General features: G+C 37.6%; 2 protein-coding genes across 5 annotated transcripts; both read left to right on the top strand.

Moving 5' to 3' along the window:
• The first annotated feature begins 49 nt into the window (after window positions 1-49).
• On the top strand, window positions 50-8,680 carry LOC139932716 (uncharacterized). Of its 3 annotated transcripts, none has more exons than XM_078291615.1 (6): window positions 50-154; window positions 5,402-5,565; window positions 5,656-5,876; window positions 6,286-6,406; window positions 6,483-6,589; window positions 7,848-8,680. In XM_078291615.1, exons 2-6 carry the CDS (start codon window positions 5,503-5,505, stop codon window positions 8,065-8,067), a joined length of 732 nt encoding a protein of 243 aa, XP_078147741.1. In that variant the 5' UTR covers window positions 50-154; window positions 5,402-5,502; the 3' UTR covers window positions 8,068-8,680. The 3 variants fall into 3 exon arrangements, with proteins under 3 accessions (XP_078147741.1, XP_078147740.1, XP_071782680.2); XM_071926579.2 differs by lacking the exon at window positions 50-154 and adding an exon at window positions 3,563-5,283; XM_078291614.1 differs by lacking the exons at window positions 50-154; window positions 6,286-6,406 and adding an exon at window positions 3,540-5,283.
• Window positions 8,681-14,327: 5,647 nt separating this feature from the next.
• LOC139932717 (serine/threonine-protein kinase/endoribonuclease IRE1-like) lies at window positions 14,328-23,190 on the top strand. 2 transcript variants are annotated; one of them, XM_078291612.1, is made up of 8 exons: window positions 14,328-14,379; window positions 14,507-14,615; window positions 18,225-20,175; window positions 20,319-20,482; window positions 20,569-20,789; window positions 21,158-21,278; window positions 21,355-21,461; window positions 22,625-23,190. In XM_078291612.1, the coding sequence occupies exons 3-8, from the start codon at window positions 18,243-18,245 to the stop codon at window positions 22,791-22,793; spliced, it is 2,715 nt and encodes a 904-aa protein (XP_078147738.1). In that variant the 5' UTR covers window positions 14,328-14,379; window positions 14,507-14,615; window positions 18,225-18,242; the 3' UTR covers window positions 22,794-23,190. The 2 variants fall into 2 exon arrangements, with proteins under 2 accessions (XP_078147738.1, XP_078147739.1); XM_078291613.1 differs by lacking the exons at window positions 14,328-14,379; window positions 14,507-14,615 and having other exon boundaries at window positions 18,261-20,175.
• The last annotated feature ends 434 nt before the right edge of the window (window positions 23,191-23,624 follow it).

Genomic DNA, 23,624 nt, shown 5'->3' with positions numbered 1-23,624 from the left:
GTATTCATATTTGTGGGCACTTGGTGGTGGTAATTGGGTGCACAGGGTGTATAATGTATAGGTGTGTCCAGGAAGTGACGGGCACAGGTAGAGGGAGCGCGCAGGGCACTCATCAGACCCACATCACACGGGCTCGCACCTCAAAAGAACCCCGGTATGTATTTTTCTTGATTAACTTTATTGGTATTAATCACAATCAATTGAGCTCAGATAAAAGGAATGGAAAACAACTATTGGTCTGCATAGGGTTTTACTTCTGCTTGTTTATGGTGGGAAGTGGACATTTTAAAACACTTTTAAGGTAGGCTATTGTAATGTGAACATGTCGTCACTTGTCTCACTGTGGAGTTTACCTCAGATCGCCGGGAGCTATCATTTGTTTTCAAGCTAATACAAAAATACCCCTCTGTATAAAGAAACAGCTTCTGATGTGTGTCTTTATAAAAACCCAATAGTGGGACCTTGACTATTGGTCTGTCATTGAAACAGTTGAAGATTAAAGGCCTCAAGAAATAAATTTGATGGAAGACATCATCTGTTTGTCCAAACATGCAGGAAACAAAGACGTTTATGTAAATGTATCAACCTGCGTTGAGATGCTTTTCCTTTCTTTCATACATTTCTTTGAAAATACTGAATGTTGATATACAAGCTACAAAGTGTACATATAACGAGGACTGAAATGCCACTACCTGTTTGTCATATCACACAAAAATCAGAACAAATCTTTGCACTTAACTTAAAAATATTACTGCAGCTTGCAAGAGCATGACATTCAAAACAGAATGTTCACCAAATTCTTTTTAGATACAACTAACAAACTGAGAAGTCTCAAGACAAAGTGCTTCTACTCATACTAAATCAATGGTATTACCAATCATAGAAAAAAAATGGAATATGCAAGCTTTATCACATGCAGATTCTTTTTTACGATTGTTTTAAGCATACTGAATGTTACTCTCAAAATATACTGTAAGCTTAATCTGTTGAGTATCAAAATAAATGTGTACAAATATGATTTTACGATGTGTTTCATCGTGTATCAGGGTTTGTTTCAGGGTTGTGGCAGAATGTCAGTGAGTCAAAGTCCATTTCTCCCTTCTCAAGCATCAAAAATCATGAAATGAAACCGTAACAGACAACAGTAAACACGTCATCCATCACCAATGATGCGGTTTCGCCATGAGTTTCGCTCACAACATCTAGATGGTTTTCACATGACCAGCAGAGGTCAGTAACTTTCTCTAAAAGGTCTAACATGATTACCTTGATGAAGTTGGGACTGGATTTCCAAGTCAGTGTAAGAAAAATTCTGAGATGGGTTAAAGGGCACAGAAACAATAATGCTGCCTGTCAGTTCAGGGAAGTGACATCCCCCACCATAGCTTACAATAAGAAATATGTGAAAATTACTGATCTTTCCCTTGAAAATGCTAGAACATGATTTTCTGCTCTGCAAAATTCAAGTGACTTTCGAGAATAACTGACAGATGGCACATCCTGTTTGTCCAACACTCAAGAAGTCAAGTGTTTTACAAAGAACTGAGAGTTAACTGAGAGGGGAGCTTGGTGTGTGTGTGTGTGTGTGTGTGTGTGTGTGTGTGTGTGTGTGCGTGTGCGTGCGTGCGTGCGTGTGTGTGAGAGAGAGCAAGAGAGAGGCTACGCACTAGAAACCACATCAGTTTAGGTATAGGTATGTGCCGGTTTTTGAAAAACAGGTATAATTCATTCTCAAAGTGGACAGTAAACCTTGACACTAAGTTTAATTTCCCCCTTACATATAGGCCTATAAGCTATTGTTTCATACAGAAGCGTATTGCATTCACCCGAAAAAAAATCACAGTTTGACTCTTCTAGTCATGTATTTTTTATTATTCTGCATGAGAGTTGTAATACGCTGTCTAATACATTTATAATGTAATAGGATTATTTAAATATGATAAATAATGATTACATTTCTGCCTTTATACTGGTCAATTTCCCAATGCATTTAAAAAGATAAATTCTATTCTATTTTAACCCTAACCCTCAGTAATTTCATTTTCATTAGATTCAGATTTATTATTTATTTTTTATAACCAATCAAAGGCTATAGGGAGTAGTTAAGTTTTAGCAAACAACATTCAAAGTCAACGCAGAATACGGATGTATTTTAAAGTAAAATGATTTTAGTTTTACTCAAGTCACTCTAATAGAGCTAACATGATTACCTTGGAGAAGTATATTTGGAAACCATATCTTAAAAAGAAATCACATCAGGGAAGCATTTAGGACTAGTATTCACACTGAACAGTGTGTGTTTGGTGATCTACATCTAATAATTTAGCAGACTGACCAAATAATATCACTTGCACCCAAAAATGTAGTCAATATAAGCAGGTTTGAAAGTTATGTTGGGAAATGATATTAGACGCAGGGACCACACCTTAAGGTTTGTTAAATCAATGCCACTGATCATAAATATCTCTATATATTTCTATATATATCTATTTGCTACTTTAGCCAGAGCTACTGAAGTCATCAAGTGTCTACTTTAATATGGACTTTGAGAGCTAACACAAGGCATTTCACATTTTCGGGTAGATGATAAGAAAATGCAACAGAGATTTACTTTATCTATTTTTTGTTGTGTTAATTGCCCATATCATCCTGCCAGTATGTTCAAGCAGAACCATACAAGACAGACTTTGGACAGTTTTCAGTGGTGGACATGTTAGCCTCACAATCCTGTTACCAATCACAGTTTGTGGTTGAATGCCAGCAGATTTTTAGTGTTAGGTATTTCACACTGGTAAACTTACCAGGCTATTCTTGCAGCCAACCTTTTTTTAATTCTAGAGAGGTGGCAGAAACATAGTGATAGGCCTAAAACCAAATCTTTATTAAAGAATGAAGTCTCAAACACAAGAGTGACAGAGTATATAGAATATCTAAAATCTGAGTTACAGCATCTACAGCTCTACTCATCCCCTACCTGAGATTCCTAGAGGTTCCAGTTCAGCTAAAGTTCAAATAGACTTTCAGTCACATTGAGGTAAACTTCAGTAGACATCCTGTTGCTGTTTGATCACAGAAAATGAATAGCATAATGACTTCTCTACCATTGAAAATTAGCATATAATGAATAATGATACTCAAGTGAATAATGATAATCAAATGAATATTGATAATCACAATCATCTATCAATAGCGGCCACAGACAACTCTTTCTGTCAGTAGCTGCATAACTGGGCTAGTTTAAAGTTTCAAAAGGCACCAAATGTTACACTAACCTCATAATTTTGTCACCCCACAGTTATTCTGAAGTGATGAAATGGATTTCTTCCAACAGTTTCAAGTGACTACAGTCATCCCAAGAGAAACACATCCTATAATACAGTGTATAATTGACAGCAAACTCAAAAAGTTCAAGAAATCATTAAAGGACAATGACATTAAGGAACTTTACCCATGCAAAGAGGTGAATGATGACATTTCCCCTTTGATTGCTGCTGTTGTGAATCACAAGAAGGTTTTTGTGATATATTTGTGATTTCCTGCTACGTCAGGGTGCAGACCCAAACCAGGCTTCCAATAATAAGTGGACATCTTTGCATTATGCCTCAATATCCAAAGCTCCAATTGTTTTTGTGAGGAAATTGCTTAAAGCGAAAGCTAATCCAAATGGAGTGGATAATCCCATCCTACAGAGGTGGACACCACTGCATACTGCTGCCATCCATGACAGAGACGATGTCGTGAAAGAGCTAATCTGTGCTGGTGCAAAGATAACACTATTCCTTATGCTACAACCTGAAGATCTTGAAACCAATAAAAAAATATCCAAAGTGATACATAACCTTGCATTAAAAGGTAATGCATTGTGTTCCAAAATAAAACATTTTGTCGATCTGCAAATTGCTGTACGAGAGAAAACACCACAAGAAGTTTTCAAGATGTTTGACAGTCACATGCTGCAGGAGGATCCTCAGACCCATCTGACCATAAGTGAAGTACTCTTTACTGTTACTGGGCCAAATGCCGAACAATGCCGTCAGAGTAGTATCATATGGCTGAAGGACACAGGAAATCTGAACTCCTACATTGCGGATGCAGTCAAACGCTTTCCAAACATTCCAGAGGAAAATTTCACATCTTCAGTTGTTCAAAGTCTACAATCAGTTTTCTGCACAATGAGAGAGATACCAAATGAGATATCACTGGATATGATCCCCCAACTGCTGGAAAGACTTTCCTCAAGACGAAGTCCTGATGTACTGAAAGCTATTCTGGAAACACTCTATGTGATTACACAGAAAACAGAAGTCAAAAATGGATGGAATCAGATTTTCCTTGAGAAATTATGCACAACAATCGCTCTTTTTGTTAAGAAAGAATACACCTCTGATGTGAGAGTCTACACATATGGCATACTTGCTAACTTGCTTTCATCTGAACATGCAGCTGACATCTTTACATCAAAGGGAATAACTTCAGTTCCTGAGGATATACTGACATCTGTAGATATGCAAAGTAATAACAGCCTGAAAGAAATCATTAGAGGATTGCAAAATCATTTCAACAAACCAAACTCAGAATGTGAAGATTCTACACCAACCAGTAAAGCGTTACCGGGATCCAAGAAAAAGAAGAAGAAAAAGAAGAAAAAGCCAAAAAAGCCACAGGAGCCAAATTATGAAGTTTGGTCTGCTGCAAGTGTCCCAACAGCAGTTCATGTTTTGGTTTCTGTTCAAAGTTCAAATGTTAAGCCATTCCTCCCAAACACTGGTCCATCACCAAAACCACAGAAATGGCATAAAATCAGTGAGAGGTGGAACGAAAAATTAGAGAAGCTTTTTAACACTGATGAAAGGAAAGTAACCAGAGTTGGAAGCATCATGTATGTGAAAGATGTGGAATTCCACATAGCAAAGGGAAGTGATGGAACTGAAGTCTTCTTGGGTCTGAAAATAAGTGACGGCACTGAAGTCGCAGTTAAGAGAATGTCTAAATTCAGCTATCAGGTGCTGAAGAATGAGGAAGGATTTTTACGGCTTCCAGAGCTTGATGATTCATCCATTGTACGATACATTGACTTTACAGAGGATGAGAACTTTGGTTACCTTATTCTTCAGCTATGTGAATACACCCTGGAAGAATATATCAGCCGTGAATTTCCAAAAGACAGTCTCTCTGAAATGAGGAGAGAACTTGTGCATCAGGTTCTCCATAGTTTAAGTGTGCTTCATCATCAAAATCCTCAAATTCTCCACCGGGATCTCAAACCCCAGAATGTCTTGATTGGTAAGAAATTAGTAAACATGCAATTCACTGTCTGAAATTTTAAAAGTATACACCAATATTGGAATTTATTTTGATCAACGTATAACATAATTTACTGTCTATGCCATTTGTCCTGCAGATGTTAAGAGGAGGGCAAGATTATCTGATTTTGGCATAAGCCGACGATTACCTGAAGGACAAACAACTTTACACACAAGAAGCGCAGGAACCAAATGCTGGATGGCCAAAGAGACTTTGACAGAAGATGCTGATATACCATACAAATCGAGCACTGATATACAGGTTCGTTTTTTTTTTCTGTTGGAGCCATTTAATTGATGACTGGGTAAAAAATCATTCTGTAATTACTAAATTGTTATGTCAATTCTTAAGGTGGCAGGGATGTTGATCTATTACATCCTCTCTGGAGGACACCATCCGTTTGGCAAATCCTATAAATGTGAGTACAACATTGATGAAGAGAACTACAGTCTGGAACATGTTCAAGATGTGGTTGCAAAGGATCTCATTGAGGACATGATCAATGGAGAACCAAAGAAGAGACCTACTGTGGAGGAATGTTTGGCTCATCCCTTCTTCTGGTCCAATGAAAGGTGAGATAGAAGCATATTTTCCATCACACCAATTGATTCTGACCAAAGTCCTGTAATTTGCTTCACTATTATATCCTGCTTGCTAGCATACATAGCTGTTCAATGCAGTTCTGTAGGGCCAGTGGACACTTGAAAAATAACCTCCAAAACTACCCAAAGCATGTCTGTTCAACACATCGATTGCTCGCTCTGTAATGAGACATGTAAATGAAAATTATTTAAAGTCAAGCCTTTTTCATGCAGTTTTGATGCTACCTTGGCTGTTCTTTCATTGTTTTCGTATACATATTTCCATGGCTTATTTACAACACCATTTTTTGATCAATATGATACGACAAAATTCCACCGATTTGTTTTACGTTATGTTCGTTCTGTAAATCATGTAGCCTAAAGTACAACTCTGTTTCAGGAGAGTAGAATACTTGAGAAAGATTGGTAATCAGGCGGAGGTGGCAAAATATGAAGAAGCTGACCAGACACTAATCTGTGAACTGGACCGAAATGGATTCTTCAGTCAGTGGAAAAACAAGGTAACTGCGACGTAACTGTTGTTGCACTTCTATTTCCGTGGAAGCCACTTTATCAGTAATTTTATTGATTTTCCAGTTGCCTCCAGAGTTGGTCCAGAAGATGGATGCCAAGAAGAAGAAGAAGAAATACCCTGACAACACACTGGGATTACTGCGCTTCATACGCAACCTGCATGAGCACTAGTAAGTTAGACTGAGGTTAAAATGATACAGGACCTTCAAATGTCACAGGACAGCCATCCTTATTCATTTGGAAATTATGAAACTAGAAATTATACTTTTTTCTGTTTTTGGTCCATTCTTTTGACATATATCTGAGACATTTCAATCTGGTTTAAGAACAATGCACAGCACAGAGGTTGCCCTCATTAATGCAGCAAATGATTCATACATTATCCATAGACAATATCGGTTTCTATTGCTATGCTGGTAATACGCAGCTATACCCTGAAATCTAGAAATTCAGATAGCCATGCAACTTTTAAAGCCTTGCTGACATAAAGTGTTGCATGTCTCAAACTTTTTCACAAGACAGTTCAGAAAGAGCAGTATTTCACACCCGCTGTTACGGCTGCTGCTATTTGCAAGAGCCTCCTCCACCCCAGCCTCCACCTACTGTGGTTCTGCTCTGTTTGTATGCTCCCTGGAGGGTCTTTATTTCTAAGTTCATTCCCATGGGGGTTATTTGCAATGCTCCCTTACTTATCATGCTATGTATTACTATGCTGTTATGCTGTATTACTGCAGCAGGAAGCATCCCCAAGAGTAGAACCATACCACCAAGTCAAACTGTATTGCCATCTCTATTTGCTAATCACTATTAAAGCACAGATAGGTTTTACCCCAAGTTATATCTCTGACCTTGTATCCCCTTATGAGTCAAAGTGCAATATTAGATCCCTGGACAGGGGACTTCTAGTCATTAATCTAGACCAAAGTAGACCAGGCCTTTGTCCGGACCTCCTCTTTGGAGCGGTCTCCTGGAGGAGCTCAGGCAGGCACAGTTGGTGTCATCTTTTAAATCACTGCACATTTATTTAATGTTTTTCTTTCCACTGTTGCTCCACTTTATTGGTTTGTTGCTATAACCTTACACTTCCTCCACCCCTTACCCTAACAAGAGTCCATATCACACCCACCTTGTGTAAACTTGTTTCTGTTTATTATTATTATTATTATTATTATTAGTAGTAGTAGTAGTAGTAGTAGTAGTAGTAGTAGTAGTGGTATTAGTATTATTATTATTAATTGGTTTAGCAATAGTTACCAGATAAATTACACCACAAACAAAAGTCAGAACAGAGACTTATGCAGCAAATACTGTAGGACAAGACACAAGGTAACCAATCAACTGGGGTCATCCACAAAGTCGACCACTGTCAGGGATTGGTGAATTGAATGTTCATTACTTGGGAATAATAATTTCTTTCTCTGTTTGCAGTGCTGAGGATGCAGCCAACATTGATCTGATGTTGGTATTTCCTGATCTCTTCAGATGTGTTTACACGTTTGCCAAAAAACAAGGCTGGAATTCAAGGCCCACCCTGAAAAAAATGTTCAAAAAAGAAGACTTCACCACCGGTGCTGTAATGAAGCCAGCAAACCTTGAGGGAAGTCTCAGTGTCCCAGTTCAAGAGTCTGGACTCAGTGACTTGAAGTGAGGTGGACTCAAAGCACTTTGAGAAATTAGTCAAGAGTCCAGTACCCAGTCAGAGACAAATCACATGAGAAATTTTGATGGAATTGTTATTAACATGTCCCACTGTTCACACTGTATGACTCCAACAACATAGTGCAGGAAAACGGCATATTGGATGGTACACTGGTAGTAATTAATGCTTATCTGTAAATATTCAATCTCATAAAGTTTTGCATATATATGGTGACGCTTTCTAATTGTTTTGTTTGGCCTGTAGCACCATCTATGGGCCTGAATTAGAAATATCTCTAACTGCTCTTGTGAAAGTGCCACTGTGAAAACAATGTGATTTAAGATATGATTTAAGATGTTTAATTCATGTCCTGTAAGGAAACTGCAGTAATCAATTTTGCAGTAGTAAGAGATTATCTGTAATATGTGTTATTACTCATGTTTTTATACAACAGTATTTTTAATCATATATGACTGGTCAGTCTGTAGGCCATATAAAATGTAGTGCATTGCTTATTGAAAATCATGAAACCCTAACCCTAACCCTAAGAAACTAAACTTTTTCAAACATTTTTCATTTGTAATGGTCCATGTTAAGATAATAGTGCAATTCAAATAACAGTATGTGCATACATGAAAAAATACATACATTTCTCATCTAACATGTTCTATGAGTTTTTGAGACAAATTCTCTAGTTTTAGGCCTAATAAAGACTAAGGGTGTTGTTCTGAATAGGCGATTTAAGAATGTAATCTGTAACTCATTTAAGAGGGAATCTGTAGTGAATCAAAATGTATGTCTTGCTTTCTTAAATATCATTTTCACAGTATAACGTAAGGATTTGTTACTTTTCACACCAATACTTTCTCTTTTTTCAAACATGACAAACTTTGCGCTTTAATTTTGAAGGCAAACTCACTTTACTTCAGGTCTTATTCTGGTTATGTGTGTGGTTTGACACAGCTGACGGGTTGTTGGTAAACGGCACGAGCGCTCCAGCCCGCCCACGCCCACTCAAAGCGCGTCAAGCCAGACGCAACGATTAGCTAGTTAGCCTTCAAAATAAAAGCACAAAGTTTATCACGTTTGGAAAAAGTGAGTTTTGGGGTGTACAGAACAGATTAGGCTTCAGCCAGTATGGTTTTTGAAGGGCAGTAGCCTAGTAAAATAATACCCTAGATAAACATGCAATAACACTTAAATTAAACTCAATTCAAATTAATTCAGCTGATCCATTAAATTGATTGTGATAGATAAGTAGGGTGAACCAGGTGAGTCCAGAACTTGCAGGCTCTTTTCTGGGGATCCTGCCCTGCTCTGCCCTGGATGCCAGCTTAGAGGAGCTTCTGTTGGTAAGCTGAATGTGCCTGCAGAAATCAGGATGCAGCTGTTCTGTTGGGGTTTTATCCACTTTTCAATAAGTAACTTTAAATAAGAGGCCCCAGACTTCACTGCCATAAAGAAAAATGCATTTTAACAATATCCTCCATTTAAATATTTTTATCCATTGCCTTTCTTATGCCTTTTTTTTTTTTCAACATCACCTCTTACCTGTTTGTGGGCTTTGTGTGTGCATGCAGCCAGATTGGTACGTATAGGCATGTTTTTACAGTCTATGGTCTATAGTCCACACACACTAGCTGTAGCTGTGTTGGCTAGACATATTCTCCCATAAGAATGATGTCTGTGTGGCAATTGCTGTTTCCAGTGCAGAGAGCTGTATGGTTTTCCAATGGGACCACATAGAGATGAACTTCAGGACATATGACAACATCACAGGTATGGCCGTGTCTCAGAAATGGTCTCAGAATGCCTGGTTAATTTTTCCACTCATGTTATTGCCCCATAAAAAATATGAATGAAAAATTAGAATGGGTTTGGTTTATATGCATTGGAATTTGTTAAACTGCTCTGTTGCATTGTAGACAGAATTTCTGAGTAATGGTGAGATATTTGTCTCTTATTATCCCCCAAAATAGTGAATTTCCCTTGACACTCAGATCTTTGAGCACATCATCACTGACTTGAGCTTGTGAGTTAGTTAGGGGCTGTGCCTTATTTCCCCTTCTGCATCCAACGTGTTCCACTAAAAAGTCACATTTTTGAAGGGAAAAGAGAGGGAGGGAAGGGATATAATGAACTGTTAAGTATCAATTCCTATGTAGTTTTTCTGTCATTAATAACAGAGCTGGGCCAAGCAGTGTTTGGAATCCTTTTAGGTTCTTGAGCTTGACTTTGTCTCATGGGCCTTGTCCTGTTATCTATTCTCATGGCCTCTCAGGCTTTCAGAGGTCCGACCACTTTGGAAAGGCTGTGAAGGAATCAAGTCAAGAGAGTGGACAATCGGACAAGGCAGTTTGTGTTGTCCTAAAAATCCAGCTCACATTCCAGTGTGTGGAAAGAAATATAATTTGTGCTGTTCTTGGATGTATTTTGCAATCAATTTAATGTGCTTATTGTTTTATACAAGAAAAAAGTATACACCAGGACCTGAGAGACAGATAATATTACTCAGTTTGTCTAACTCTGCTTAATTTGTTACCGTAGGTGCTATAGATTATATTACAGTAAAATATCAAGCAGTGGTTTGTTGTTTTAGGAAGTTAGATATTGAAGACTGGTTATAGCTGAAGCCTTCTTAGACAAAAATACATGGTTAGGGTTAGGGTCAGTGGTGAACATGTTAGCTTCACAATCCTGTTCCCAATCATAGCTTATCAACTACAGGAAAAATTCATATAATTCTTGAGAGTAAGTCAGATGGAAACATATCCCGCCCAGCACTCATGGAAGTCATGTGTTTTACAAGAAGCACTGCTGCTGCTAATTACAAGGTTACCAAATGGTTTGAAGAGGTACTGCAGCCCATGTCCTCACAGTAACATGGAGAGCAGGATAAAGTGTATTTTTTGTTTTTCTCTTCAGTATCTCATTTTTGTCACAAATGTGTTCCTTACATTTTCATGCCTTGTAACCCCAAACCCACCAGACACTCCCACCTCCCATCCTCTCCTCTTGATACACAGACATGGTTGCACATGAGAATCAGTGAGAGATGCTGAAACAACATCTGAGACAGAGTTTTATACCAATATACTGTAGGCACTGATGACAGAATCATTATAATTAGCTATATGCTGGTGCTTGTACTATTCTGCTTTATCACATTGAAAAATCTTCAGATGCCTCTCCATGACTCACCCTAACTCTCCCTGCCCAACCTCAACTAATCCAACCTGCAGTAACTTGACAGAACAGAATATAATGTTGAGAGAGAGAGTCAGATCACAACTTAATTCAATACAAAGCATTTTTTAATAATAATCTTTCCACAAATGCAGACCATCTTAGCCAACTTGCTGAACAGCTCACTAGCATTAATCAGGACCATGATCCAAAGAAGCCCAGGTTCAAGTCCCAAATTAAACAAACTGACCACCTCTTAAAATCAAACTATACAAAACACTGGAGAACCGAAATCATAACAACTAGACAGAGAGATCAAAGTGGAAATTTATCTTCAACTCCCTGCATTAAAAGAAAGAAAAATACTCTCGTAATATAGGATTTGTGATTAGAAATTAGAAATTGAAAAAGGGAGACACTCAAAATCTTGGAAGCCAAGAGAACAAAGATTAGATCGTTGTGATCGACAGGAGGTAAAAACTGAGACACATTTCCTGCTGTCCTGCCCAAAGTATCAAATAATTAGAGAAGCGTATTATCCCAAATTTGAAATAATAATCCCAAACTTTGGTTTCCTCCCACAAGAACAGAAGTTATCATTTGATAAATCCATGCCACTAGCAGCAAAGTTTGTATCAGAATGCCACAACCTCAGAGAGAAGAGCTAGTTACAAATCTCTGCTGTGACACTTTGTTCACCACGTGTGTTAAATGCCTGAATTTAATTTAATTGTTGATAAATGGCTTTTGATTATATTGTTGTTGTTATAATTGTTGATATTCATATATTATTGGTTGGTTAATGTTTGCAATGTTACTACAACTGAACCACTGTATTGCTTTGGCAACAGAGGTCTCTTTCCTGTCGTGCCAATAAAGCTGATTTGAATTTGAATTTGAGAGACAGAGACGACTAAAAAGAAAACGGCAGCAACAACAAAACAACAACAGCAGCAAAATAAAGAAAATAGCAGCAACTATGACAACAGCAACAAAATACGACCCTTATTGGTTGATTGCCTGTAGCATCCTGCCAATAAATTAATGCAGAAGCATTCAAAGACAGACTTTTGACCGTTTTCAATAGTGAACTTGTTAGCTTCACAATCCTGTTCCCAATCATAGCTTATCAACTACAGGAAAAATTCATATAATTCTTGATAGTAAGTCAGATAGAAACATATTGTGTTTGCCCAACACTCATGGAAGTCACGTGTTTTACAAGAAGCACTGCTGCTGCTGCTAATTACAAGGTTACCAAATGGCTTGAAGAGGTACTGCAGCCCATGTCCTCACAGTAACATGGAGTGCAGGATAAAGTGTATTTTTTGTTTTTCTCTTCAGTATCTCATTTTTGTCACAAATGTGTTCCTTACATTTTCATGCCTTGTAACCCCAAACCCACCAGACACTCCCACCTCCCATCCTCTCCTCTTGATACACAGACATGGTTGCACATGAGAATCAGTGAGAGACGCTGAAACAACATCTGAGACAGAGTTTTATACCAATATACTGTAGGCACTGATGACAGAATCATTATAATTAGCTATATGCTGGTGCTTGTACTATTCTGCTTTATCACATTGAAAAATCTTCAGATGCCTCTCCATGACTCACCCTAACTCTCCCTGCCCAACCTCAACTAATCCAACCTGCAGTAACTTGACAGAACAGAATATAATGTTGAGAGAGAGAGTCAGATCACAACTTAATTCAATACAAAGCATTTTTTAATAATAATCTTTCCACAAATGCAGACCATCTTAGCCAACTTGCTGAACAGCTCACTAGCATTAATCAGGACCATGATCCAAAGAAGCCCAGGTTCAAGTCCCAAATTAAACAAACTGACCACCTCTTAAAATCAAACTATACAAAACACTGGAGAACCGAAATCATAACAACTAGACAGAGAGATCAAAGTGGAAATTTATCTTCAACTCCCTGCATTAAAAGAAAGAAAAATACTCTCGTAATATAGGATTTGTGATTAGAAATTAGAAATTGAAAAAGGGAGACACTCAAAATCTTGGAAGCCAAGAGAACAAAGATTAGATCGTTGTGATCGACAGGAGGTAAAAACTGAGACACATTTCCTGCTGTCCTGCCCAAAGTATCAAATAATTAGAGAAGCGTATTATCCCAAATTTGAAATAATAATCCCAAACTTTGGTTTCCTCCCACAAGAACAGAAGTTATCATTTGATAAATCCATGCCACTAGCAGCAAAGTTTGTATCAGAATGCCACAACCTCAGAGAGAAGAGCTAGTTACAAATCTCTGCTGTGACACTTTGTTCACCACGTGTGTTAAATGCCTGAATTTAATTTAATTGTTGATAAATGGCTTTTGATTATATTGTTGTTGTTATAATTGTTGATATTCATATATTATTGGTTGGTTAATGTTTGCAATGTTACTACAACTGAACCACTGTATTGCTTTGGCAACATAGGTCTCTTTCCTGTCGTGCCAATAAAGCTGATTCATAGTTTATCAATTACAGGAAAAATTCATGTAATTCTTGATAGTAAGTCAGATAGAAACATATTGTGTTTGCCCAACACTCATGGAAGTCACATGTTTTACAAGAAGCACTGCTGCTGCTGCTAATTACAAGGTTACCAAATGGTTTGAAGAGGTACTGCAGCCCATGTCCTCACAGTAACATGGAGTGCAGGATAAAGTGTATTTTTTGTTTTTCTCTTCAGTAACCCGTTTTTGTCAAGAATGTGTTTCCTTACATTTTCATGCCATGTAACCCCAAACCCACCAGACACTCCCACCTCCCATCCTCTCCTCTTGATACACAGACATGGTTCCACATGAGAATCAGTGAGAGACGCTGAAACAACATCTGAGACAGAGTTTTATACCAATATACTGTAGGCACAGATGACAGAATCATTGTTATTAGTTATATGCTGGTGCTTGTACTATTCTGCTTTATCACATTGAAAAATCTTCAGATGCCTCTCCATGACTCACCCTAACTCTCCCTGCCCAACCTCAACCAATCCAACCTGTTCAGTAACTTGGCAGAACAGAATATAATGGAGAGAGAGAGAGAGAGAGAGAGAGAGAGAGAGAGAGAGAGAGAAAGAGAGAGAGAGGACAATATACTTTGATATGGTAAGTTTACCATATCAGTACAGTATTCTTTATGTTTGTTTATGTTATGTCTAATTTATTTTATACAAATAGCCTATATTTTGTATTCATATTTGTGGGCACTTGGTGGTGGTAATTGGGTGCACAGGGTGTATAATGTATAGGTGTGTCCAGGAAGGGACGGGCACAGGTAGAGGGAGCGCACAGAGCACTCATCAGACCCACATCACACGGGCTCGCACCTCAAAAGAACCCTGGTATGTATTTTTCAATCATCAATTGAACTCAGATAGATGGAATGGAAAACAAAGATTGGTCTGCATACGATTTACTTCTACTTGTTTATGGTGAGAAGTGGATATTTGAACATAGGAACGAGAATATCCTGTACACTTTAGGTAGGCTAATGTAATGTGAACATGTCGTCACTTCATCTTGGATTCTCCCTATTCTTCACATTGACACAAAGCTGATGGCAGAAAAGAAGGAGTTGTCAGGAAATAAATAGTTAAAAGGTATAGGAAGTCATTTCTATAATTTCATGACAATATATATAATATAATATATATGTATTGTGTGTGTTTTTATTAATTAATTAATTCATTTATTCATTTATTTATTTATTCATTCATTTTTACCAGAATTCAAGGTAAGAATATGCCATAGAATATTATCCAATATATAATAATATAGTCATAAACTTTATTTATATAGCACAAAACACAGTTTACAAAGTGCTTCACAGTATGTAAAATGACAAGATAATAAAAACATAGCAAACAATATTTTTGGGGCTGAGGCACACCAAAGGTCAAAGCCAAATCTCAAGGCACACCTCATGTAAGTGTAGTCATAATTACTTAGAATAATAATAACTAAAAAAAAAAATAATATAATTACTTATAACACATATTATCATTATATTGTATTCAAAGATATCTCACACATGCACGCACATGAGGGGTCAATGAGCAGGATTGGCCAAATCAAATCTTGTTGATGTGAATTCTAAATTATAAAAAAAAGTACAGTTTCAATAACAGTACAAATACCACTGCTATGTACTAAAAAAAAACATTTTATGAATTAAGTGATGCAATATAATTCATAGAAACTACGTCATTTTCATGTATGGAGTCAAAAAGGATGATCACAAATGTAGATGCTGCATAGCCTATGAGTTAATTGCATTATAGATGCGTCAGAGCTTTTCTCCATTTCCCGTGAGATGGTAAATGCTAGAGCCATGAAACTTTGCACCATGGTCTAGTATGGCCTCCATTAGGCCCACAAGAAATATAACTCCCATCAGCCAGATGGACAGAAGACATGAATCAGGTCCACTTGGACTGAGCAAATAGGATAAAATTAAATAGAAAATAATTTTAAAACATGAAATAGCCAATATTAGGAAGTGACTGCTTATACAAATTACTAGTTATGCTGCATTGAAAATTCTCAGGATTTTGTGAAGCTAAGTTAGACTATGAGTAAAATGCATTAAGGTCTGAAATTCCAGGCACACTTGACTTTGCCTCACTTGACCTTGCGGCACACAGTTTGAAAACCTCTGCTCTAACATATTTAATGCACTGTTTAAAAAAAAAAGTGGCTGGGGGACATTGTAAATAAATGAGAATGACATATGTAAGCTAACTGTTAGCATGTGGCATGGGTACTGATACCGGGGAAAACTAATAAACGGCAGTGAAGAGGTTGAGGATATTGCTGCCCGCTATTCTGAAGGAGAAAAAACTATAGTCTTTGTAGGTGGCATATCCCTTTAAGTAAGTGAAGTTGCAAAGCATTTTCAATTACTTGCAGGTCATAAAAAACAAGTTTAGCCTTCCTGTCCTGATGTTAACAACAAGCAACCTACCGAAGTTAAGGCAGAGCTAAGTTAACGTTAGCATTGGCTAATTTATGGAGACAACACTAGCTTCCTACCTAGTTACCAAAACAGACCTATATTCTGTATAGGAATGGGTTACGTTAGTTCTAAAAAGCTTATTTTCCATCTACAAGTCAAACTCTTAAAGTTTCTGAATATATTCATATTTCATATTTATATGGTCATATGTCAAAAGTTGAAACCATTTGATCTTTTTCCGGGCCACACTATGTGAAAAAACTGCAATGTTGGTGCTAGTTCACAGAAGAACGTCTGGACTGGGGTGCACATTGAAGCAAGGGATCAAGGAGCATGGATGATTTGTCTGTATAAAAATAAAGTAAATCAGAAAAACAGTAAACATAGTAGTATTTCAATAAAGGTTCAACAAAGGTTATCATTACCTTTCCAACTTACATTATTTAATGCATCCATCAACTTGGTAGTCTCTTCAATTCTGACTATTCATGGGGATCTAAACACAATAACAATAAATTAAACATTCAATCAAATAATGAATCTTAACTGAATGTCACATGGTGGAATGAAAAGTTCAAGTGAGGCCTGGAGGGAAAGGAATCTAAGGCTTACCAGGTGAGGCTTATATAACTTCCTAGGAGTGGCTTCACCTCCCAGGGCACCAATAGAGGTGAACATGGAGTTGGGAGTGGTGATTGGGGATAATAACGAGGGTGGTGACTTGTGATTTTTAACACTACAGTATGTAATTATCCATTAACTGTTCACTAGCCTATCAGAGACGGCGAAGGTGGAACTCACCTTTGATTTTCAAAATGAAAAAGCATCAAATTTCACTCCTTAATTCTACTTGTAAAAATGTGCATTTGGCCTTATTGTTGTAGCGTTTTGTGCTGCAGACTTTAAAGCAACACTAAAAAGTATCAGATGGACTATTGTAACTGAACTGACCCTTGTGATAACTGTTCAGTTCAACTGTTCACAGCTATTTAAAGACGTGTGTAACTGCAGTGTGAGTGTTATTGTGTTGAAAGGATGTGTTGTAATCGTTTTTTTGGTTCAACTGTTGGCGATTGTGTTGGCCCGCTGTATTGGAGAGCAACGCTCCCTGCAGCAGCAAATTGGAGGCACATGAAGCTCTACAGCTGTGACAAAATTTTGAACTATGGCAAAAATTTGGAAAATCGGACCCAGGTTGAAAATAACTGTAATTATCCTTTAAGGTAAAACAGTTTGGCCTCAGGGATATCTTCAAATCACCTTGTTTATGAATATCTAGTTACCCACACAAGATTTAATCATTGTACCTTGTAAGATCAAAGAACATTTTTATTTCACAGCTGTGAACATTGAAAGTTGAATTCCTGTTGCCAGTCTGAATGAGGAAGTTCAAAGTCTTAAAACAGTTGGGTTGGACAAGGTGTGGCACTCTCCATACCTTAGCCCAAGTGAGTCCAAATTTGCCCATGTAGTTTTTATCATAATAATGTAGAGCAAAAAACAAGCAAAAATTGCTAGAATTTATTTGGAAGCCATATCTTTAAAAAATCACATCAGGGAAGCATTTAGGACTAGTATTCACTCTGAACAGTGTGTGTTTGGTGACCTACATCTAATAATTTAGCTCACTGACCAAATAATAGCATTGCATTGGTTTGGAAGTTATGGTGGGAAATGATATTAGATGCTGGGACTTTGCCATAGGTGAGAGTTTAGTAAATCAACGCCATTGACAAAGGCCTTTCACATTTTCGGTAGAAGAGATGATCAAGAATATTAATTGTGATGTGAATTGTGTTGTAAATTTAATTGAAATAATGATAAATTAGCATATATTGAATAGTGATAATCAAATGGATATTGATAATCAAAATCATCTATCAATAGAGGTCACAGTGGCAAAACTCTTTCTGTCAGTAGTTGCATAACTGGGCTACTTTAAAGTTTCAAAAGGCACCAAATGTTACACTAACCTCATACTTTTGTCACCCCACAGTTATTCTGAAGTGATGAAATGGATTTCTTCCAACAGTTACAAGTGACTACAGTCATCCCAAGAGAAACACATCCTATAATACAGTGTATAATTGACAACAAACTCAGAAAGCTCAAGAAATCATTAAAGGACAATGACATTAATGGACTTTACCCATGCAAAGAGGTGAATGATGTAATATCGCCTTTGATTGCTGCTGTTGTGAATCACAAGGAGGATATTTGTAATTTCTTGCTACGTCAGGGTGCAGACCCAAACCAGGCTTCCAATAATAAGTGGACACCTTTGCATTATGCCTCATTATCCAAAGCTCCAATTGTTTTTGTGGGGAAATTGCTTGAAGCAAAAGCTAATTCAAATGGAGTGGATAATCCCATCCTACATGCTACACCACTGCAAACTGCTGCCATCCATGACAGAGACGATATCGTGAAAGAGCTAATCTGTGCTGGTGCAAAGATAACACTATTCCTTGTGCTACAACCTCAAGATCTTGAAAACAATAAAAAAATATCCAAAGTGATACATAACCTTGCATCAAATGGTAACGAATTCTGCTCCAAAATAAAACATTTTGTCGATCTGCAAATTGCTGTACGAGAGAAAACACCACAAGAAGTTTTCAAGATGTTTGACAGTCACATGCTGCAGGAGGATCCTCAGACCCATCTGACCATAAGTGAAGTACTCTTTACTGTTACTGGGCCAAATGCCGAACAATACCGTCAGAGAAGTATCATATGGCTGAAGGACACAGGAAATCTGAACTCCTACATTGCAGATGCAGTCAAACGCTTTCCAAACATTCCAGAGGAAAATTTCACATCTTCAGTTGTTCAAAGTCTACAATCAGTTTTCTGCACAATGAGAGAGATACCAAATGAGATATCACTGGGTATGATCCCCCAACTGCTGGAAAGACTTTCCTCAAGACGAAGTCCTGATGTACTGAAAGCTATTCTGGAAACAATCTATGTGATTACACAGAAAACAGTCAAAAATGGATGGAATCAGATTTTCCTTGAGAAATTATGCACAACAATCGCTCTTTTTGTTAAGAAAGAATACACCTCTGATGTGAGAGTCTACACATATGGCATACTTGCTAACTTGCTTTCATTTGAGCATGCAGCTGACATCTTTACATCAAAGGGAATAACTTCAGTTCCTGAGGATATACTGACATCTGTAGATATGCAAAGTAATAACAGCCTGAAAGAAATCATTATAGGATTGCAAATTCATTTCAACAAACCAAACTCAGAATGTGAAGATTCTACACCAACCAGTAAAGCGTTACCGGGATCCAAGAAAATGAAGAAGAAAAAGCCAGAGGAGCCAAATGATGAAGTTTGCTCTGCTGCAAGTGTCCCAACAGCACTTCCTGTTGCAGATTCTGTTCAAAGTTCAAATGTTAAGCCATTCCTCCCCAACACTGGTACATCATCAAAGCCACAGAAATGGCATAAAGTCAGCGAGAGATGGAAGAAAAAATTAGAGAAGCTTGCTAACACTGATGAAAGTAAAGTAACCAGAGTTGGAAGCCTTATGTATGTGAAAGATGTGGAATTCCACATAGCAAAGGGAAGTGATGGAACTGAAGTCTTCTTGGGGCTGAGAAGTGACGGCACTGAAGTCGCAGTTAAGAGAATGTCTAAATCCAGCTATCAGGTGCTGAAGAATGAGGAAGGATTTTTACGGCTTCCAGAGCTTGACGATACGTCCATTGTACGATACGTTGACTTTACAGAGGATGAGAACTTTGGTTACCTTATTCTTCAGCTATGTGAATACACCCTGGAAGAATATATCAGACGTGAATTTCCAGAAGACAGTCTCTCTGAAATGAGGAGAGAACTTGTGCATCAGGTTCTCCATAGTTTAAGTGTGCTTCATCGTCAAAATCCTCAGATTCTTCACCGGGATCTCAAACCCCAGAATGTCTTGATTGGTAAGACAAGAAAGAATTGAGGAAATATGCAATTCACTTTCCAAAATTTAATAAGTATACATCAATGTTGAAATTTATTTTGATCTATATAGCTATACATATAACACCGTTTATTGACTTGGTCTACGCCATTTGTCCTGCAGATGTTAATAGGAGGGCAAAATTAGCTGATTTTGGCATAAGCCGACGATTACCTGAAGGAAAAACAACTTTACACACAAGAGGTGCAGGAACCAAATGCTGGATGGCCAAAGAGACTTTGGAAGAAGATATTAGTATACCATACAAGTGGAGCACTGATATACAGGTTTGTTCTTTTCTGTTAGAGAGCAATTTAATTAATGAAGTGAAAAATCATTCTGTAATTACTAAATTGTTATGCTAATTCTTAAGGTGGCAGGGATGTTGATCTATTACATCCTCTCTGGAGGAAACCATCCGTTTGGCAAATCCTTTGAATGTGAGTACAACATTCACAAAGGGAACTACAGTCTGGAACATGTTCAAGACGTGGTTGCAAAGGATCTCATTGAGGACATGATCAATGGAGAACCAAAGAAGAGACCTACAGTGGAGGAATGTTTGGCTCATCCTTTCTTTTGGCCCAATGAAAGGTGAGGAAGAAGCAATTTAAATATAACTGGCCATTTTTGTCCTGGACCCTATTTTCTCATCTTTTCCATCACCCCAATCAATTCTAACCAAAATCTTGTCCATTGCTTCACTATTGCATTGATTGCTCGCTCTGTAATGAGACATGCAAATGAAAATTATTTAAAGTCATGCCTTTCTCATACAGTTTTGATGCTACTTTGGCTGTTCTTTCTTTCATTCATTCACTGACATGTTTTTATCTACATATTTTCAAGGCTGTTTTACAACATTTTAGATCAATATGATTTGACAAGAAGTTACTTTTATTTTTGTTTTAACTTATGTACTTTCTGTAAATCATGTAGCCTGAAGTATAACTCTCTTTCAGGAAAGTAGAATACTTGAGAAAGATTGGTAATCAGACAGAGGTGGCGAAATATGAAGAAGCTGACCAGACACTAATCTGTGAACTGGACCAAAATGGATTCTTCAGTCAGTGGAAAAACAAGGTAACTGCGACATAACTGTTGCTGCACTTCTATTTCCGTGGAAGCAACTTTATCAGTAATTTTGTTGGTTTTCCAGTTGCCTCCAGAGTTGGTCCAGAAGATGGATGGCAAGAAGATGAAGAAGAAATACCCTGACAACACACTGGGATTACTGCGCTTCATACGCAACCTCCTTGAGCACTAGTAAGTTAGACTGAGGTTAAAATGATAAATAACCTTAAAATGTCACAGCAAAGCCATGCTTACGGTAATTTGTAAATACTGAAAATGAAAATTATACTTGTGTCTTGAATTTTTTTTAAAGAAAGGCAGCTGCAATTCAGAAAGAGCACTGTTTGGCACCTGTAATACCATAATTTAGCACCATACCATACCATACCATAAATACCATAAATCTAATTCAAAATGAACTTTGCACTCAGTGCGCTAATATAAATGCTGACCTTAGCTTTGATGTTCTGGGAAAGCGAGTTGTAGTCCTGTTTCATTCAGTTAAGAATAATTTCTTGAAGCTTTTTTCATCATTCAGCAATCTGGAGAAAGTCATTCATACATTTATTTCCTCTTGGACTCTTCTCCTGAGCTAGTGCAACTCTTTATTCCTGTCTACATCAAAAGTCTCTCCAACTTGTACAGAATGCATCTGATAGGATTTTAACTGGTGCTAACGGAAGAAATTACATCACCCTTATTCTGGTGACCTGTTGGTTTCTCAACTGACTTTTAAGATTTTCTTGGTAACTTTTAAAGCACAGATAGGTTTGACCCCAGTTATATATCTGACCTCATCACCCCTTATGAGCCAAAGTGCAACATTAGATTCCTGGACAGGGGACTTCTAATTGTTCTAAAGACCAAAGTAGACTGGGCCTTTGTCCGGACCTCCTCTTTGGAGCAGCCTCCTAGAGGAGCTCAAGCAGGCATTTTTCTATTGGCATGCACTTATTTAATTATGTTTTTATTCCACCATTGTTCCACTATATTTATTTGTTGGTATAACTTTACCCCCTCCTCCACCCCTTGCCCTAACAAGGGTCCATATCACACCCACATTCACGATCACGTCAGTTTTTGCCACTGTCCTCTTCTTTGCTTTGTAACCTTGTTTCTGTCTTTTTTGTTGTTGTTGTTTTCTTGATTGTGAAGCACTTTGTAAACTTTGTTTTTATTATTATTCATTAGTTTAGCAATAGATGACAAGAATCAGGACAGAGTTAAACAGGACGTACTGTAGGACAGGACACAAGGTAACCATACAACCGGGGTCATCAAAAGTAGACCACTGTCAGGGATTGGTGAATTGAGTGTTCATTACTTAATTACATAATTTCTTTCTCTGTTTACAGTGCTGAAGATGCAGCCAACATTGATCTGATGTTGGTATTTCCTGATCTCTTCGGATGTGTTTACAAGTTTGCCAAAAACCAAGGCTGGAATTCAAGGCCCACCCTGAAAAAAATGTTCAAAAGAGAAGACTTCACCTGGGCTGTAATGAAGCCAGCAAACCCTGAGTGAAGTCTCAGTGTCCCAATGGACTGGACTTCAAGTCATTGAGTCCAGAAGTGAAGTGGACTCTAAGCACTTTCAAAACTGAGTCATGTGTCCAATGCCCAGTCAGAGACAAATCATAGGAGCAATTTTAATGTAATGATTATTTACTTCCTTACGTGATTTTTTTTTTTTTTTTTTACATAATTTTGTCTAATGAAGCGAAGAGCGTTCGAACAGCACTGAGGAGACAGAAAGGGGATGTTGAGCTCAGAAGAAGACTGCGTTGAATTGCATTGGATGGATATATTGGATATACAGTGTGTGGATATATATATATATATACATATATATATATATATATATATATATATATATATACATATATATATGTGTGTGTGTGTGTGTGTGTGTGTGTGTGTGTGTGTGTATATAGTTTCCATATGACAGAGGGATAATAAATGGTTTTAACTGAAAATCATCGGCAACACTTGCTAGTTGTTTTGCTTGGCTTGTATTTTTAACAAAAACAAGGAAGCGAGAGCATATCACTCCGGTTCTAGCTACATTGCACTGGCTCCCAGTGTCCTTTAGAATTGATTTTAAAGTTCTTTTACTTGTATACAAAGCTCTCAATGGCTTAGGACCGGCCTACATTACAGAATCCCTGCTGTTCTACATTCCATCAAGAGCCCTCAGGTCTTCTACTGCTGGTTTGCTAGAAGTACAAAACCCCACTCAAAAGAAGATTGGGGATGCAGCCTTTTTTAACTATGCTCCTAAACTGTGGAACACCCTCCCAAAGAATATTAGGGAGGCGGGCTCTGTAAGCATTTTCAAACGACTGCTAAAAACTTA

The sequence above is a fragment of the Centroberyx gerrardi genome, chromosome 23, assembly GCF_048128805.1.
Source record: "Centroberyx gerrardi isolate f3 chromosome 23, fCenGer3.hap1.cur.20231027, whole genome shotgun sequence".
Taxonomy (NCBI): Eukaryota; Metazoa; Chordata; class Actinopteri; order Beryciformes; family Berycidae; genus Centroberyx; species Centroberyx gerrardi.
This window is presented reverse-complemented; position numbering and strand designations above follow the sequence as displayed.

Coding starts and splice junctions, on each gene's coding strand:
- LOC139932716 (XM_071926579.2), top strand. CDS start 3,783: ATGCTACAACCTGAAGATCTTGAAACCAATAAAAAAATATCCAAAGTG. Junction 5,284..5,401: donor ACCCCAGAATGTCTTGATTG/GTAAGAAATTAG, acceptor TTTGTCCTGCAG/ATGTTAAGAGGAGGGCAAGA. Junction 5,877..6,285: donor TTCTTCTGGTCCAATGAAAG/GTGAGATAGAAG, acceptor ACTCTGTTTCAG/GAGAGTAGAATACTTGAGAA.
- LOC139932717 (XM_078291612.1), top strand. CDS start 18,243: ATGGATTTCTTCCAACAGTTACAAGTGACTACAGTCATCCCAAGAGAA. Junction 20,483..20,568: donor AGTGGAGCACTGATATACAG/GTTTGTTCTTTT, acceptor CTAATTCTTAAG/GTGGCAGGGATGTTGATCTA. Junction 21,279..21,354: donor TCAGTCAGTGGAAAAACAAG/GTAACTGCGACA, acceptor TTGGTTTTCCAG/TTGCCTCCAGAGTTGGTCCA.